Genomic DNA, 17,937 nt, shown 5'->3' with positions numbered 1-17,937 from the left:
TAAATGTTTATGTTCCTAATGATAAGTAGTCTTCCTTTTATAATGGCCCACTTGAAATGAAGTGTTCTGCTGGCAAAACCTGCTGTTGAAAGTGTGATGGCAGTTAGCATTCTTTGGCTAACTTTGTATGAGCTCCAAGTCTCGCTACTAAGGAAAAAGAATAGGGAACAAAGGAATCTCATCATTCCAATAATAGGGTTCCTTTCTTTTTTCATCTCATTTCCTCTTTCCAAGCATGCTCCAACTGAGTGTTAAGAACTATCGGGACTATAATCCAATTGTTAATCTCCCAATATAGGGCTTCTGAGCTTGATATCAGCTGTGAAATCTGTAAATGCATGCCAAAATGCCAATCAAGAGTTGCCAGGTGGTTAGTGTTAGCTCAGAAAAACGCAAAATGAAGGATTTCAAATGCTATTACGAAGCTTCTGTAGTCTTTCACTAACTTTGTCCGAATTATACCACTCACTGCTTTGGAAGATAGAATACTGGCTCAGTAGCCAACCTAAGCGTGGCAGGTCAGGAATTATGGTCTCCACCCTCTTTACATCTTCTTCTTGGCTTATTCTAGCCTTTACATTTCATTCTGTCTCAAAACTTGCTGGCAATATTAACGTGCACACAAATAATTTGTTGCAAACATTTATTGCAGTTGAAACATTAAGGCAAAAAATGATAATGGCAAAGTTTACCATGTAACATTAAAACCAATGGGATAGTGTTTAAAAAGTTAATGTAATACTAAATGGACTTCAACATAATACTCCAAAAAGAGACAGAATTGCATAGGCCCACGTTGCAGCTACGGACTGTAAAAATACTGCGAAAAAGTCTCTTTGTTGTGAAAAGTTGAAAGGTTTTCTTGACCAGTAACCAAGTACTACAAGTTCCTACACTTGCTGTTTCAGGCAACATTATTTTTTCTTCCCCTTTCCTTTCTTTTTTTTCTGGACATCTGGGGTTTTCTTTTCTTGTTCTGCTCGAAGAGCGGCTTCTTCAGCTGCTAGTGCTTCTTGTCTTAAACGCTCCGCCTCTAGTAGCTTACTTCTGTATGCTTCCCGGACGGTGAGAACCCTGCCTCGCGCTTCGTCCAAGGATGCCTAGCCAAAGACAAAGACACCCACCTCAAAACAAAATCAATCTTTAGGTACAGCCACCCTTCAACGTATGGATACAGCACCCCAGTTTTTGGCACAGCTGCACTAGTGGGGGGGGGGATTGGATTGGGCTCTAGGTCCTCCTCCCTCTGTGAAAAGGTTGTGGATATCAAAAAGGAGATGACAAAAATGCTGAGCCAAACTGCATGAGTGTTAATTTAAAATATACCAACTGTGAAGTTTGTTTTCTTTTCAAATCACTGCTAAAACATGGGTTTGGCCAAGAGTTAGCAGCAGAATTGAGAAGACCATAAGATGTGGATTAAAAGGATGAGGTGTTGCAGCTTTTAGACACTTCTATCTTTTCTTTGTCCAAGTAGAATTTCTCACAAATTTATTATGAGTCTAATGACCAGATGCATTATAATGACTGTTTTATTTTAGATATATGTCTAGGGGCTTGTTCATGAATGACTTTTTATTTTCTGTACATTTATATAGTGTTACCCCTTCTACCTCTAGCATGTCAAACCTGGATGGATGGTACAAAGAAAAGGAAGTGAAAGGAAATCAAGGAATTCATGGGGAGAAATAATAAATGGTGAGAATTTGCCTAGCAGAAATATAATTGGTAAACCTGCCTAAGGAGTGCAAGTTACCCAAGGAGCACAAGTTATAGTGCAAGTTAATATATAAATATTAACAGTATTTATATACCGCTTTTCAAGAAAAGTTCACAAAGCGGTTTACAGAGAAAAATCAAATAAGTAATGGCTCCCTGTCTCAAAAGGACTCACAATCTAAAAGATGCAAAAGAACACCAGCAGACATTCACTAGAACAGACACTGCTGGCGTGAGGTGGGCCAGTTACTCTTCCCCTGCTAAAAAAAGGAGCACCCACTTGAAAAAGTGCCTCTTACCCAATTAGCAAGGGTTAGCAGAACTATTAGCAGAATTAGCAGAATTATTAGTACAGCCATTTTCAGCCACTCTGCTGTGGCACACTGCTGTGCCGCAAGTGGTCCACAGGTGTGCCACAGGAATTTGGGGGAAGGTGAAGGTCATTTATTAATAGGGCCAATGGGAGATGTGAGCCCCCACTGGAAGCATGGTGTGCCTTGTCAATTGTCAAAAACCTGGTGGTGTGCCTTGACCATTTTAGTGCCTTGTCAGTGTGCCATGAGATGAAAACGGTTGAAAATCACTGTATTAGCAGAAGGGTTAGCAGACTTAGCAGAACTATTCAGACTTACTTGTAGATCGTCATACATTTCATGTACATTTTGCTTCAACTTATTTCTAGCCATATGTTCTTCCTTTCTGTGTTCCAAAACTGTATCCCGAAATTGTCTGAAGAGATTGATTTCTTCTGCTTTACGCATCTCTTGCTCTTGAACAATAGACTCATTCTTCAGCACAGGCTCAGGTAGTGTTTTTCTAAAGGTAAAACAGAAGTTACTTCTCTCTCTTCCAAGCTATGCTTACCATGGATAAGAGGGCCTCAAGATTCAGGTCCATCTACACAGCCACGTGAACAGTGGATGTTCAGATGTTAAACCAGCAGTTCCCAAACTGTGGGCCACGACCTACCAGTGGGTCATGAGCCAATTCTGGAAGGCTTGTGAAAAGGATCACAGAGGGGGAACAAGGCCAACAGCACCCAAAGCCAGCAGGGCTGCATGACTGTGATCAGCTAGTATAGCACTTGACTTACTGTGGGAGGGAAAGGCTGAGGGGTGCAAAGGAGGAACTGAAGGAGAGGAGGAGACTAATAAGTGTGGGACAGGGAGAGGTAGGGGAGTGGCAAGCAGGTGTAAGCATGTGTGCAGCCTGTACACCTTGTGCTGAAAGTTAATGAAGAAGACTGTGAAGCTGATCCACTTCCTTGCATCTTTGTTCCTGGAGAGGAGGAGTCCTTGTCTGGTACCAGTAAAGGGCCCCCCACCTGCTTGCTGTCATTCTTCTCCCTGGGGGATAATTTTTCAGGGTGGTGCAGAGAAAGGGTCCTGCTGGGATGAAGTGACATGAGATGGGGAGGCAGAGGAAACTTCTGAGTTTTGGGAACTGAAGATGGGAGGTCTGCTTTTGTGCAGTGTGTGACTCTGTTCTTGTGGGGGGGGGGGGCGTTACTTTCTTCAGAAGCTGGGTACAGCTTATATGGAAAGACATACACTTGGATTAATCCCTACTCCACAGTTTAGGAAGCATGTAGAAAAAGAATTGCTCTCTGACTTATTTTTTTGGTAGTGGAGGAGAGATGGGATATTTAAACCAATTTTAAATATCTAATTTTTCTAGGTCTATGCAAAAATCAATTTCTCTAAATCGCTCCTGCAGTCTTATTATAATTAAGATATACAGGCATGCCCCCTTATCCATGGGGGTTCCATTCTGGAATCCTCTGCAGGTAGCTGAAACTGTGAATACAGGTGAACGCCTGTCCCCATGGTCATGGGGGCTGCCCCCCTGGATGCAAGGGAAGCTCTGCTCCCCTCACCTCTGGAGGGGCCTCAGGTCAATAGAGGTGGAGGACGTCCATCCCCAGCCTCTGCCTAGCTCAGACGTGAGCCGTGCAGGTAAAAAGTGCAATTTCCTGTTCTTCTGTGAACTCTCCTCGCCTCTGGAGGGGGTGCGCACAAGGGTGAATCCATGGATACAGGAACTGCGGATATGGGGGCCCTCCCTGTATAATAATAATTATTTTCTTCCCAGTTCTAATTTTTTTTAGTCTCATAAAGCAGGTGGTTCCTAATAGGGTGTCATTTTAAAAAGTGGGTCCTGGTGCTAAAAAGTTTGAAAACCACTGTGTTAAACTATGGAGAAAGGTGACAACATAGTCAGTTGCTAAATAGAGGTAAATTGAAAGCTTATGGCCTAATCCTATTCCCTGTGGGTGCTGTCATGACTAGTGTTGCCCTGGTGGAGACTGCTTCATGCCAGTTGCTAAGCAGCTTCCGCTGCAGGACCAGTGGCGGGGAGGACAAACCGGCCTTCTGTACACCAGCAGATGGCCAAAGGTCCACCAGCCCAGGTAAGCTGGTGCAGGGAGTTGGAGGGAGGCAGGGAAAGGGTCAAACAAGGTGGGGTGGGCTGAATGGAATGGTGATGGGGCAGGTGAAAGGGTGGGTCAGGCCTGGGAGGGAGACTGGTTTAGCTTGAGAATGTGCACCAGAGATCAAACTGGCACAGTGATCAAGCTGGCACAGGTCTGAGTTGACCCATAGTGGCCACTGGGGCTTACCCCAGGACAAATGTTCCCTTATTCCAAGAAGACCTCCAGCAGCCAAAAGTCCCCTGCGGGATACAGCAGAAGATGTGCTGGTGCCACTGCATCATTGCACAGGGATTTAGTCAGGATTGGGCTGTTGGGCTACTAATTTAAAATGTGTCTTAACAGTTCAGTTTACATTTTTGGCCCATTTTTGTACTGACACAACTCGATAAAATTATACATGCTATTTACCTAATATAGGGTGTGAGGTCTAGAGGCTCCACTTCCTTCCGCTGAATTCCTAAGCTTGTTTCGGCAGCAGCTGGAGACACCATTGGTTCAGAAACAGGAGATGCGGCCCCTAGCAAAAACAATAATAATATGAGATTGTTGCCTGGGCTATCCTCCCACTCGGAAGGGATACGTTACACACCATTATACATTTTGTCTCCTTGGTATCATTTCCTGTCTGGCAATATAAGGTTTGACATTCTATGCATGCATTTGAGGGCCTTGAGTGACATCTTGAGAGGTCGACTTCTGGAGACAACGCAGCCAGCTTCTGCACTGCATGCCAATGGCTCACATATCCCCATCTGTCTTGATCAGAGAAGTCTGAGATCACTGGTCTCCACAGGTGGTCTGGGACAGAGATTAATCAGTTTGGCAAGAGAATAGCATTCTCTTTCCAGTACAATCCACTTGTTCTTTGTAAGATTATACATTTAATGTTCTTCAAATATTCCCCCACTAAAAGATATCTATATCTGTTTATACACAAATCCTGATCCAGAATGATCACACACACACGCGCGCGTGCGCTGGTCTCCTTCTCTAGTGTGTGCATCTTTACCTAATGATCAGATGACCAGTGTAATCATCTTTGACTACCTTGGACATTTGATTGACAGGAGGGGGGCTATGGTTCTACAGCCTCATTCCTGATCAGGTGTTAGCACAGTGACATAATTTCATTATTGTAATGGCACTTCTTAATTTCCTGATTTGAATCCCTATAAAAAGGGTTATTCATAGACATGCTTGCTGTGAGCAGACACCTTACATATCTTGTGGCCACAGGTATTGATTTCTGTCCTCCTGACTAGTGGACCATGAGTAGCCTTTGCAAGGGGACATGCTGTAAGCTCTTCCTGGCAGTTTAGTTGTGCATTGCATATATTCTGAGAGTGTGTTCTGGGAAAGGTTATGTCATCATGGTTTTAAAGCCATCACTGCATACTGGTTCGTTCTCAGCTAATGTGGCAACACTGACAGTGACTGGTGTAGTGTAGTAGTTAAGAGATCGAGTTGCAAATCAGCACTTTCCCCATTGAAATCTTCCGCCATGACTCACTAGGTGATCTTCAGCAAGCATCTCCCTCTCACCTTCAGTTGCTTGCCTTACAGGATTTTTGTAAGAACAACATTGAGGTGACACATGTGAAATGCTTTGCACTCAGAAAACAAGACAAGTACAATACAAATGCTAAGTGCAGTAGACTTCTCACATCCACCAGATTGTTAGATGTGTTCCAAACAACACAGTCCTGGAATAAGCTGGAATCCCTAGCATGTATACACTGCTGAAACAGAGATGCCTGCGTTGGCTTGGTCATGTCATGAGAATGGACAATGGCCGGATCCCGAAGGATCTCCTCTATATAGAACTTGTGCAGGGAAAGCGCCCTACAGGTAGACCACAGCTGCGATACAAGGACATCTGCAAGAGGGATCTGAAGGCCTTAGGATTGGACCTCAACAGATGGGAAACCTTGGCCTCTGAGCGGCCCGCTTGGAGGCAGGCTGTGCAGCATGGCCTTTCCCAGTTTGAAGAGACACTTTGCCAACAGACTGTGGCAAAGAGGCAAAGAAGGAAGGCCCATAGCCGGGGAGACAGACCAGGGACAGACTGCACTTGCTCCCAGTGTGGAAGGGATTGTCACTCCCAAATTGGCCTTTTCAGCCACACTAGCTGCTATTCCAGAACCACCATTCAGAGGGCTATACCGAAACTGAAGGTTGCCAACAACAAGATGCTGGACTAATTCCCTCACCTGCTGAGAGGTGAAAGGCAAAGGATGGCCTTTGAGATTGCGATCATCTAGTCGGAATCTCTTCTCATGCCACCTTCTAAGTGTGCCAGGCAGCACTCAGAGGATGAGAAGAAGTCTGCTATGCAGCCATGGGGCTGTGGTGGCCCTTAGCAACAGGCATTAGTGACTCCTTTTGTCCCTCCCAGCAAGACCTGGGCAAGAGCAAGAGAGACAGTGAGGAAGCAGAACCTGTGCTGAACTGAGGCACTGCTGACATTGGCTGCAGCAGCTTGGAGGAATCACCAGGCCTTGATCACTGGAATGTAAGCTCACCAAGCTTCAACCCACTGCTGGCCATTGTGATGCTGGACGATCAGGCATCATTCCTATTCCCTACTGCAGTCCCAATTCAGATTGTGCCCCACCCCTACACATGCTATTTGCCAAAGACAGAAAGAAAATGAGTGCCAATGGAACAGCATATTAGGGAACATTTTATCTGTGATGCTGTTACTAACAGACACTGGTTGGGCAATTGGTAAGCGTCCATAATTTTTGTTATTGTGTAGAGAGGTAGAGCCAAAAGGAACACTGGGAGAATTTCAGGTCATACAGCCACTGCCTCTATGAAGAAGTGCACTGCACACCTGGAAAGCTTTTCTTCATGGCTTGTTTTGTGGGCAGACACATACCTGCTTCTCCAGAACCCACCACAGTGCCGACGCTTTCAGCCTCGGATTCAACCAAACCTTTCTTCATACATTTATTAATAAACTGCATGCGCTCTTGAAATGCCTGGGGAACAAAGATTTAGTGCAAATCATTGAAAAGAGTGGCATAAACTACAGTATATTAATTACCAAGTTCTTAATGCAGGAGCACTTTAACACTGCAAAAGATATATTTGACAATACATGCATTTTATAAATGCAAAATGTAAATTTCAAAATGCAAAGTCCAGATTTTAAGCTCAAAGACAAGATACACAGCCGTTAACAGTTTGCTGCTAAATCCTCTATAACAAACATGGAGATCTCACTGTCTGCTTCCTGCACAACTGTAAGTATAGGGTTCACTGCTAACAGCGGTTTTGGGTATCCCACCACTGAACATGGTAGGAAAGTGTTCCTCATAGAAATGGGGGGTGGTATTTGTATAATAATAAAACTCTAGGTATCACTTTGTTGCTCACCCAGGTGTATTAACTTGTATTGAAGACTTTACACAACTCCCATGCAACTTCCTCTTCCCCTCGTATGCATATACAAGCACACACGCACTGCACTTTTCACATGCTGCTTTATGAAGTCTGGCGCTTTTCTCATTTATCAGCTCAAAATCACCGCAGACACTCACCCATAAGTCGATCCCACAGATAAGTCGAGGGCAGGCTTTCAGCCAACAATCATGGAATTTTCTATGACCCTTGGATAAGTCGGGGATTAAACTTAGGGGGATGTCTGACTATAGTTTTGTCTGATTTTACCGGAGGCCAGATCCTGAAAAAATAACCTACCACTAATTGTTACCTAAGAACTGCAGTTTCTAATTTGTTAAAAACATAGTAAAAGTTCACAAGATACATTTTTATTCTTTTTAAATTCTGGTCTTCACCACCTTTTGTATACACTATCAGAATAAGTGCACTGTAAACAACATACCAGTAAAACAGTGGTTCCCAACCTGGTATTCATGTACTCCCAGGGACACTCAACAGGACCTTTAGGGGTACTTGGAAAAGAATGGAATAATGGCAGAAAAAGGCAGGTCATGCTCAGGAGCATGCAATTCAATTCACAGCAGAGAGATAGATATTTGCAACCCTTTTTACTCAGAAGCAGACCCACTGCTTTCCATGGGTGTTATTCTTAAATAATGGTGCACTGAATTGTAGCCTGAGACTGTTTCAAATGGAAAGGAGGATCCCATCCTGGTGTTGAAAAAAACAGATCTGCTTTGCAAGCATTTGCAAAGCAGAACCAGGCTGCAGCAGCAGCTGAAAAAGGGAAAGGAGAATAAAAGGTTAACTTCGGCTGGAATTTCCCAGGAAAGTTTCTATAGAAACAAATGATCTTTGCATTGCTTCTAAGGAGCAGTGCCTGCCTACTGCTTGAGAAAGAAAGGAAACTGTTCAGAGTTGAAAGGCTCTGCCCTCTGATTGATAAGGTGAAGTGATAATTTGAGCTTGATTACTTAGCAAAATTTTTACAATAGGCAAGTATCTACAGTATGTTCCAGAGAGTTGTGCATGTGTGATACAAAGACACCTATTAAATATCATTGATTACATCACAGTTATGAAAACGATCTCAATGTCTTATTCTCACAAGTTTATCAGACTCAGTATCAGGGCACAATCCTAACCAGGTCTACTCAGAAGTAAGTCTTATTTTGTGCAATGGGGTTTACTCTCAGAAAAGTGTGATTAGGATTGCAGCCTCAGTCACCCATGTGCGTGTGGGGCTCTTGCAGCTCAGGTATGCCACACAGGGCAGGGAGCACTCTGGCTGATACCAAACATGATACAAAGTTCAAATTCAGACAAAGCAGCCCTTGATCTGGTGACAGAGTCTCAGCGAATCTGTCTTCTCTTGGTTCCATCAGACAGCTATTATGGTTGACTTTGTGGGTTGGTGTGGGAGAAGACTTAACAGACAGTCATTAGGCAGCCAGCATTTTAGCTGCAGAGGCTGGGTTGGGAGAAAACAGACCCAATATCAGGAGACATTTGTCTGCACACATTTCAGAAGCCTGAGTCATCATGTGACTCACTCTTCAGGCTCTTCTTTGCTCTCCCCACCTCCGCCTGACTGCTGGTTATTGTTTTTGCTGAAGATTTGCTTGGAGTCAAAACAAGTACATAAGTTTGTACTTCATTATATTTCTCCACCAGACCTTTGAATAAGGATCTCATTTCTTCAGTCCAGCATGGTAGAGCCATCTACGCCTGGTAGGATGACAACGATTCATCATGAACATCTTAGCACCAATGCATACTACTATGCTAACAGTAGTACAGCACGGAGCAGTAAATGGCACAGAATGACCAAAGATGAGGTGACTCTCTAGTGCAGGGGTGTCCAACAAGGCCCGGGGGCTGGATGTGGCCCATGGAAGCTTTTTATCCAACCCTCAGGCTCTCAGCTGCTGAGCAGTGCTGAGGTATTACTATTGTAAGGGCAGCCCACATGAAAATTGGGCTCTCCCATATCTTGAAATATGATCAAGATTTGTGTATTTTTTCTTCTGTCATTTGCAGCTAATGAGTTCCTACATGAGAAAAAGTGCTTATTTTTGGTTATGACCTATTTAATGACATCACTTCCGGCCCTCAGCAGGCATCATGAATGCTGTTCGGCTCTCGATACGAAACAAGTTTTACTCCCCTGCTCTACTGCAATCCATGCAATACCCTGAAACAGTGTTTCTCAAACTGTGGGTTGGGACCCACTAGGTGGGTCACGAGCCAATTTCAGGTGGGTCCCCATTCATTTCAATATTTTATTTTTAATATATTAGACTTGATATTCCCATGGTATGTGACTGCATTTGGGGAAATGTGAGACATCTGTACTTTTAACAGGCTATTATGTATATGCTTTTAACAACGATAGTAAATGGGACTTACTCCTGGGTAAGTGCGGGTAGGTCTGCAGCCTAGGATTGTTAACAATTTTTCAGCTTGACGATGTCACTTCCAGTCATGACATCACTTCTGGTGGGACCTGACAGATTACCATTCTAAAAGTAGGTTCCAGTGCTAAAACTTTGAGAACCACTGCCCTAAAAGCATTTTAGCCACCAGAGTCTTTTACACCAGTGCAACTGACAACATCTTTAATATTTGGTAGTAGGCTCTTAGAATGTGGCATCTGACATTCAACCAAGGATGTAACTATAGGTATGCTGGCCCATATGAAACTTCAGTATGTCATCACAGTTTCACGTATAGAATCAGATGCTCATTGATAGCCTGTAATTGTTGCACACCAACAGCAGCACATAACATATGAACTCTTTAGATTTTGGACTGAGTAATTTAATTATTTTAATATGTGATGAAGTCTTGCTTGACAGCTGAATGATGAGTCATAGAACTAAAGCACACACGTGGGTGAATGATTCATGTCACAATATTCAACTGCTGGGCTCAGAGTGACAGCAATAGAAACAAAAATCAATATTGCCTCCTTAGATTATGCAACTAAAAGCTGTTTAACTGCAAGCAGTTAAACAACAAAAACAGCATTGGGTACATGCGCACAATGATGCAAACATATTTTTTAAAGCAATTGCAAGTGAGAGCAAATTATCATATGCTTGCCAAAAGCTTGTAATAACATCAAAATGCCTGTAATCTTAATCTTAATGTTTTGCTTTTCCAATAAAGTTGATACGAAATTCAGAACAAAAACAGAGCCCTGTTGGAATGAACCAAGGGCTCTTCTAATCCAGCATTCTGATTTCAACAGTGACTGGTGAGATGCCAGAGCACTGTAAGTATTAACTTTAACACTTGTTTGCTTTGGAAATTTAATAGACATTGCTTATGAAAGGAGCAAAGTTAATTTTTCAGATCAGAAAGCAGGATGAAGTCAAGCAAAAAAGACAGCATCAAAGTAGTGAAGGAGGAAGATGGTGACCTAATTAGTAGCCCAGCTAAAAGTATTTCTATACTTAAGGGTCATTTGCTTGAAGCCGAAACCATTTTGTGACCAGAACAGAGTTCTGGTCATGTAATGGAGATTTCCACACTTCCCATTCCCTCTGCAACTCCCTGCATCCTGCCTTTTCCTCACTCCCAGCAATCTGTTTCTGAACATCTAAAACTGGCGAGAGGAGAAGCAGGAACAGAGAATCTCCAGAATTGCTTCCTTTCCTTGCATAAGCAGAAGCGCCTTCTGTTTAGGCAAAAGCACCTTAGGAAACAAGCCATGTAGAACTTGGTACATCATCAATGATACCAAATCAGTCAATTCACCACAGTTTTGCTACACCAAATCAGATTAGATCCAGGGGAGTTTAAGTAAGAGTTTTATATTAATTTTTAAAAGTTCTGAGATGCAATCTTATGCATGCATGTTTTTGCAGAGATAAATTCCACTGAATTCAATAGAAGGTACTTAGGATAGCAGGCAGGTTCTGTGAGTATTTTTTGTATTTGCCTCAGATAACTTCAGATAACTTCTATACATGAAGCTGGTGCTTCAATGTTGGATCTTCAATAAATAAATAAAAGTAGAGAAATTGCAGATTACTATATATAGTTTCCAAATTATTCATTACTCATTTATTTGAATAACAAACAATGAGGAACAGCTGCCTCAAAACTGTATATTAATTCTTGCTCTCAGCAGCAAATCTTCACCCTCACCATCATCTCAAAATAAGTATCCTGTATTGTTAGTTTTACATTGTTCTGATTTTGTTTTTTAATAGCTTGTTTTAAATATTGTTGTACACAACTTGGGGTTTTTTTTCGTGAGAGTGTATTTGGAGTTATAAGGGCCATTTATGCATTTTATGATAAAATAAAAACATTCAAAATAAAGAAAACAGTTCAATATTTTGACTTTGCAAGAAATATTGAGGTTCTGCTACCACGATCCCTGCCATCCAGGCACAAAAACAGAAAATTAGACATTGTCTGCTTATGCTTCCACCACTGTTTATCCAAAGCAATCCCTCAGTCTATTCCCAGCAGCACTAGGGACTCTTCAAGACTGCTTGACACTAATACTTCCAAAGTTTGAGTTTTCAGAACTTTCCATATTACATATACATGGAATAGGATCATCTCTGGTTACCTTGATGGCCCTTCCTGGCTCTGCAGCTTCCCATGCCTGCTTCATAGCTTTGATCTCATCTGCTCTCTCAGTGTCTCTTCTCAAATCCACGGCTTCTGCCTCATTTTGTTCAATGACTAGACGCAAGATCCAGGAGGGCTTGTTTGGATCGGATTGCTGGGATTGAAGAGAACAGACCAAAAATAAAGAGTGTATATTGGGGATAGGTGTATTGCCTCTAATATGGATGATAGCATTGATACCTCACCAGTGGCGTAGCTAAGGGGGTGCAGGGGGTAGCAGTTGCACAGGGCATCAAGCTTTAGGGGGGCAACAAGCTGAGCTTGACTCTAGTACCAAAAATTGTGAAAATCTTGGTATGTATGAATAATACCATCACGTTATGTATCACTGGAAAAGTAATTTAATGCAGAATGCTATGCAACAAACCGCACTGGAATATCTGTATTCTATCAAAAGTTATGGCCAATTAACCAGAAAATGAAAACACAACTGCCTTGTGGAACAAAAAGTGGATTTGCTTAACTCCAAACTGACCTATGAGACTGATGTGTGAGTGCCAATGTGATGTTATTATAATACAGCATGGAACCAATAACTTTTTATTTATTTACTTAGATTTGATTTTGTCATGCGGGGGGCTGCAAAATCTTCTTTGACCCCAGGTAGCAGATATATGCCTTAGCTATGCCACTGACTGGGGGGAGGCAGCAGAGCAAGTGGGTGGTGAGCTGCTAGGGGGAGGAGAAGGGTTCCTTCCAACTTTCTCTTTTTAAAAAGCCCGGGTGCGACGTCACTTCCAGTTGTGACATCACTTCCAGGGCAACATTTTGAACTTGGCACCAGGCTACACGATCATTAGCTATGCCACTGTACATCACTGAGAAGCATAGCAGTAGACTTATTGCCAAAAGATGGCAAAGAACAATATCAGAGCCTCCAACAATCTTAGATGTATATGTGTATAGACCAGCTTTGTTGGTTAACACAAGTCTTGTGTGAGCCTGTTGAAGGGTCATCACCAACTTGCCCTGAAATATATGTGTCAGGAAAAGTGCCAGAGAGCCTGCTGACTGATGGAGTAATGCCTATTAGTTAGCATGCACCCCTTCCTGCCCTCTGTTTCCCAGGTTTACTGGGACAGATGCTAAAGGGGGGTGGGCACTGGCAGATCTAGCTGCTGCTACCATCACAAATTAAGGAGACGGGGCTGTCTAGGTAAATCCACCCCTCCTAGGAGAGCACAGAATCCAGGGGCTCTTCTTTAAAAGCAAATTGCAGTAGCACCCTAAGTGATCAGGTGTGACAATCCATTGAGTTACCTGTGAACGCAGACTAGGCAGGTAAGAAATCCAAATAAAATCAGTTTATTAAAGCTAAAACAAAAACACGCACACACAACGGGGAAAGAAAAAGTACAACAAGCAAGCTGATGAAAAATGCCTATGCTTGGCTAGATGGATACAAAAGACAGACTGACCACATTAGACAGTAACGCCCAGCAGAGTTAGCCAGAAAGCTATTTCAGAGCAGAGCACACAAAATCCCAAAGTGACGTTTCAGGTTGGCTTGGAATGAAAAGAACAAACAAAACAAAATTTATTCCCTAAATGAGTCTAGCTAGAAATACATATAGATAGCTAGTTATGTTGTCCCAGAAACCCTGGTCCCTGCAATTACTGGGGAGTGTGCTAGTTCTACAAACCAGCATTGGTTCCAATGGCAGATTTGGCAAAATATCCCCTAGCGTTCTTGTGCTTGATCTTAAGAAACCTAGGACTGATAGTCTTACAGGGTTACTTTACTGGATGAGCGGAAGCCACCTAGCCACTCCATCCTACCCCTTCACCTAGTCAGACAGCTTTGACTACCCAGTTAGTGGGCATATGCCAATCTCAGTAAGAGGCTTGGCTAGCCCAGGTATAAAGAAGGACCGATACCCATCCAGCCACATGGCTGTTTGGGAATAGCATTTTCAAACAAAAGACAAAAGCTATTGCAGGAGCATCACAGCCATTTTTAAGCTGCTGAACCAGCACAGAAACTTTTGGGGAATTTTTCCCCGCAAACTAGGAAAAAATAGGGAGGAAATAGCGCATTAATCAGAATAAGGAGAGAAACCTAAACCACTTAAGAGATGTTAACCAAACAGAAAGGTGATGATGATTGTGGAAGACGGGCTTTAAATACATACCTGGACTATGTATGGGTGGGGGAGAACAAGTTTTGAAAACTGGCAGAAAACTGGCAGTGTGATTAGTATTAAAAAAAATATTAAAGTGTGATTTGTATTTTTAAAAAATCACTGCTGCAGCCTGATTAAATCATGCTCTCTCAAACAGAACTTTCTGTATCCGAGTACAAGATATTCCATTACATAGTATTTCAAGATAGCTACCTAGAGAACTAACAGCCCACTGCGGGAGGTGCCTCAGGAGAAGGGGACATTTGTCCCCTTCTCCCGAGTAAGGTAAGCAGCCCTGCAATGGGGCTACTCACTTTACCGTCGACCAAAAGGTCGGCGGTAATGTAAAGGTGCTCGTGTAGGGTGCGCAGCCCTACATGAGTGCCTAGGATCCTTCAGAGTGGAGCTCTGTGGATCCTCCTCCCACCCACCCCCCAGCACCCCTCCCTTCGCCCCCTGCCAGCCTCCCTCCTCCCCAGAATGCCTCCTCACGCCCCCATCCCCGCCTACTGTTCTGCGGCTTAGCAGTCCATGAGACCGCCGAGCCGTGGAGTCTGCACGACCGCCCCACACTAGCCCAGCACCGGCCAGTGCTGGGCTAGCACTTAGTCGCATGTTAGCAAGTAGAGCTGTGCCGCCGAGCACAGGATTGGGCTCTAAGGCTATAATCCTATACACACTTTCCTGGAAGTAGGCCCACTGAAAATAATGGAACTTCCTTCTGAGTAGACCTGCATAGCATTGAACTGGTACAAGATAGCAAGAGAATTCGAGTCCAGTTCTATTTGTGTATACTCAGATGTAAGTCCCATTGTGTTCAGTGGGCTTGCTCCCAGGAGAGCACGGCAGGATTATCTAAGTCACTATACCAGAGGTTATAATAGGTTTCCAGAGCTTCCCAAACTGGAGTGTCACAACGCCTCAGCCAAGGAACCTCTGTTGCTGCTCCCTTAAGGACAGGGCAACAGTAATGACAGTGACCCAATCGCTATGATGGTGCCACTGCCAGGACAGAAGTTTTTATTTTTTACTTACCTGGGGGTTTCTATGACTCTCTGGAGGGTCCAGGGGACCCATGATCCCCTCCATGTCCCTCTCCACATCCCCTCTGCAGGCCTCCTTGCACCTCTGGTGTAAACAGTGCAAAAGGCCACTTCCAGTTTGGCACAGAGAGGCCTGCAGACCCTTTTGTCCCTGGCAGTGGTGCAATCATGTCACCACCTCACCCCTCCTCTGCAAGCACGTGTCCCAAACTCTTCCTGAGAGTTTGGGAAATGCACTATACTGGAATGAACAACAGAAAGGGGAGGACTGGAGAGTAAAATATGTTCCCCCTTTCCATCAAAAAATGGACAACAGATATAGAACATTGAGAGAATGTTGTGGTTATACCTGAACATTAATCATACCAACCAATTAATGCATATGTTCTTACCTGTGATTCTGGTCTAGAAGCCACTGCTGGTTTTTCTTTAGCAGACTTTTCTGCCTTATCAGTTGTTTTTTCTTTGGCTTTTTTTGTTTTGGAAGACCCTGCCGATTTTTGCCCTTCTAAGCTGCTGTGAACATCTGGGTTTAGGATGGATATGTTGTCTTCATGTCTATCAATAGCATGTGCTGCACACAATGAATTGTAGTATTTAAATAATAATGAGAAGAAAATTCATAATTGTAGATATTCAGAAAGCAGTTAACATTTCTAATGTTCCCTTGCCCAGGGATAAGCCTCTGCCACTTGAATGGGTCTTCTTGGACTCTTTGCTGGTGCAAGTCCAAATGTACCTGGGAAGGCAGATCAAGTATGGAAAAGAAACAGGATATTGGTGGTGCCACTACTGCTCTTACTACCTCCTTCCTGGCTTCGATCCGCCCCCTTCCTGCCCTAGTCTCCACCCCATTCTTCCTCCTCCCTTTCTGTTCCATCAACCCCACCTCCTGCTTGCCCCACCTCCTGCTTGCTGACTTACCAGAGCTGGGGCTCTTTCTCTGGATGCCAGTATGAGGCTATTGCCACTCGCCCCTTCGGTGGTGGCTGAGCCACACTGAATGGCGTGTTGTATTTTGCGTCAGCCATAAAGGACCTTGTGCTGCATGAACACTAGTTCCAATAGTACAAGGCCCCATTAGATTGGGCCAAAAAACTCATTAAAAAGGAAAAAGCATGCAATAATTAGACTTGCAAGAAAATTTGAGTTATAAAAGCTTTTAGTATTCATCTTTATTAGGAAGTCATTGTCTCTTATTTTTCCTTCAAGCTATGGAATTCAAAAGAAAAGCTTCATTTGATTTTAGTAGAGCAGAATCAGTTTAGGAGTGTTGTTACAGGTAGATGTTAACCAGGAAAATATTATGAAATATGGTTTCTATTATTTGCAAAAGCAATATTGGTGGTTAAATAATATATATCAGCTGTAGTAAATTTAACATGATTGAGGGCCAAGTCATGTTTTTAAAAAAACTGGAGCTGTCATTGTAATTATTGAAAATAAGAAAAATATAACCCTAGGGAAAAGATTTACATGTAAATAAATACTGAGGTTGTAAATCAAAGGACCAATGTAATTACATACATGATTCTGTATTTAATTTTATATTATCATGGTATATTGTCAAGATAAATCAAGTCGACATTATAGACTATGTAGTGAATTATTAAATTCAGAAGATTAATGCATGCATTATCAAATTGTCTAGGGGTAACCAGTGGTATAACATAATGAAGACATATTGAGACATTTAGTTCTTAGGATGTTCATGTTTCTGCTGCTACTTTTAAACTCTTTCAAGGCTGAAACAAAGCTTCACATAGGAGGAAGAGCTGCCTCTTCTCATCAACGGGGGGGGGGGCGAAGGGGGGAAAGCCACCAGCAACCCCTCCTCTGGGAAAAAACACCATGCCTCTGCCTCTTCCTGGGAGGCCCACAAACAGAAGATAAAGGCATACCAAAATTTCACTCTTGCTCCCTCGCAGGTGCACACTGTCTCTAAACTCAGAAACTGCATATAGATATCATAACTTGTAGGCTGAGACAGACTTGCTCACAGTGAATTTGTCAAATCTCATTTTAAGCCATCTAAGCTAGCAGCCATCATTACATCTTGTGGCAGTGAATTCCATAGATTATGTGCTGTGTGAAGTACTTCCTTTTGCCTGTTCTTGCATTCTGACTTTCAAAGGAGACTTACTTTAGAAAAAAATATGGGGCCCATGGACTGACCTCAGCATAGAGGACAGAGGCTGCATTCCTTCTCATCCTCCTCTCAATGGAACACTTTGTTGGCCAGCCATGTTGCCCGCCCATCCTTATCAAGTGGCAAGTTGGAATCCTACAGGAATCCTTCCTATAAGATTCCGCTGCTTCTCCTCAGTTGAGCTGAGTAGGCAGTGACACAGTGCCCAATCCTATTGGGCCTCTGTGTCACTGGAATGCATGTTCTGATGGTGCAGTGTGCTTTACAGCAGTCACAGAACATGACTCACCATTCTGTACATTTAGGCCACTTCTGCAAGTGACAGGCTGCACATCAGCAACCACTGGAGGAGCTGGTGGTGCAGGGCTCTGCCAGTATCCTGTCCCTCTTCTTGGCCTCAATTTCCTGACC

At 43.2% G+C, this 17,937-nt stretch overlaps 1 protein-coding gene across 1 annotated transcript in view; it reads right to left on the bottom strand.

Moving 5' to 3' along the window:
• Positions 1–914: 914 nt before the first annotated feature.
• The window catches only part of ADGB (androglobin), a 112,747-nt gene continuing 95,724 nt past the window's right edge, over positions 915–17,937 (bottom strand). Inside the window, exons 30-35 of the mRNA XM_066622752.1 lie at positions 15,770–15,951; positions 12,150–12,305; positions 7,035–7,137; positions 4,562–4,670; positions 2,352–2,535; positions 915–1,100 (exon numbers count right to left, since the gene is read on the bottom strand). Coding sequence (XP_066478849.1) covers positions 915–1,100; positions 2,352–2,535; positions 4,562–4,670; positions 7,035–7,137; positions 12,150–12,305; positions 15,770–15,951 — 920 coding nt within the window. The remainder of the gene's footprint in view (positions 1,101–2,351; positions 2,536–4,561; positions 4,671–7,034; positions 7,138–12,149; positions 12,306–15,769; positions 15,952–17,937) is intronic.

This window comes from Tiliqua scincoides, chromosome 1 (genome assembly GCF_035046505.1).
Source record: "Tiliqua scincoides isolate rTilSci1 chromosome 1, rTilSci1.hap2, whole genome shotgun sequence".
Taxonomy (NCBI): domain Eukaryota; kingdom Metazoa; phylum Chordata; class Lepidosauria; order Squamata; family Scincidae; genus Tiliqua; species Tiliqua scincoides.
The sequence above is the reverse complement of the archived record's forward strand: the minus strand, read 5'-3'. Positions and strand labels throughout refer to the sequence as shown.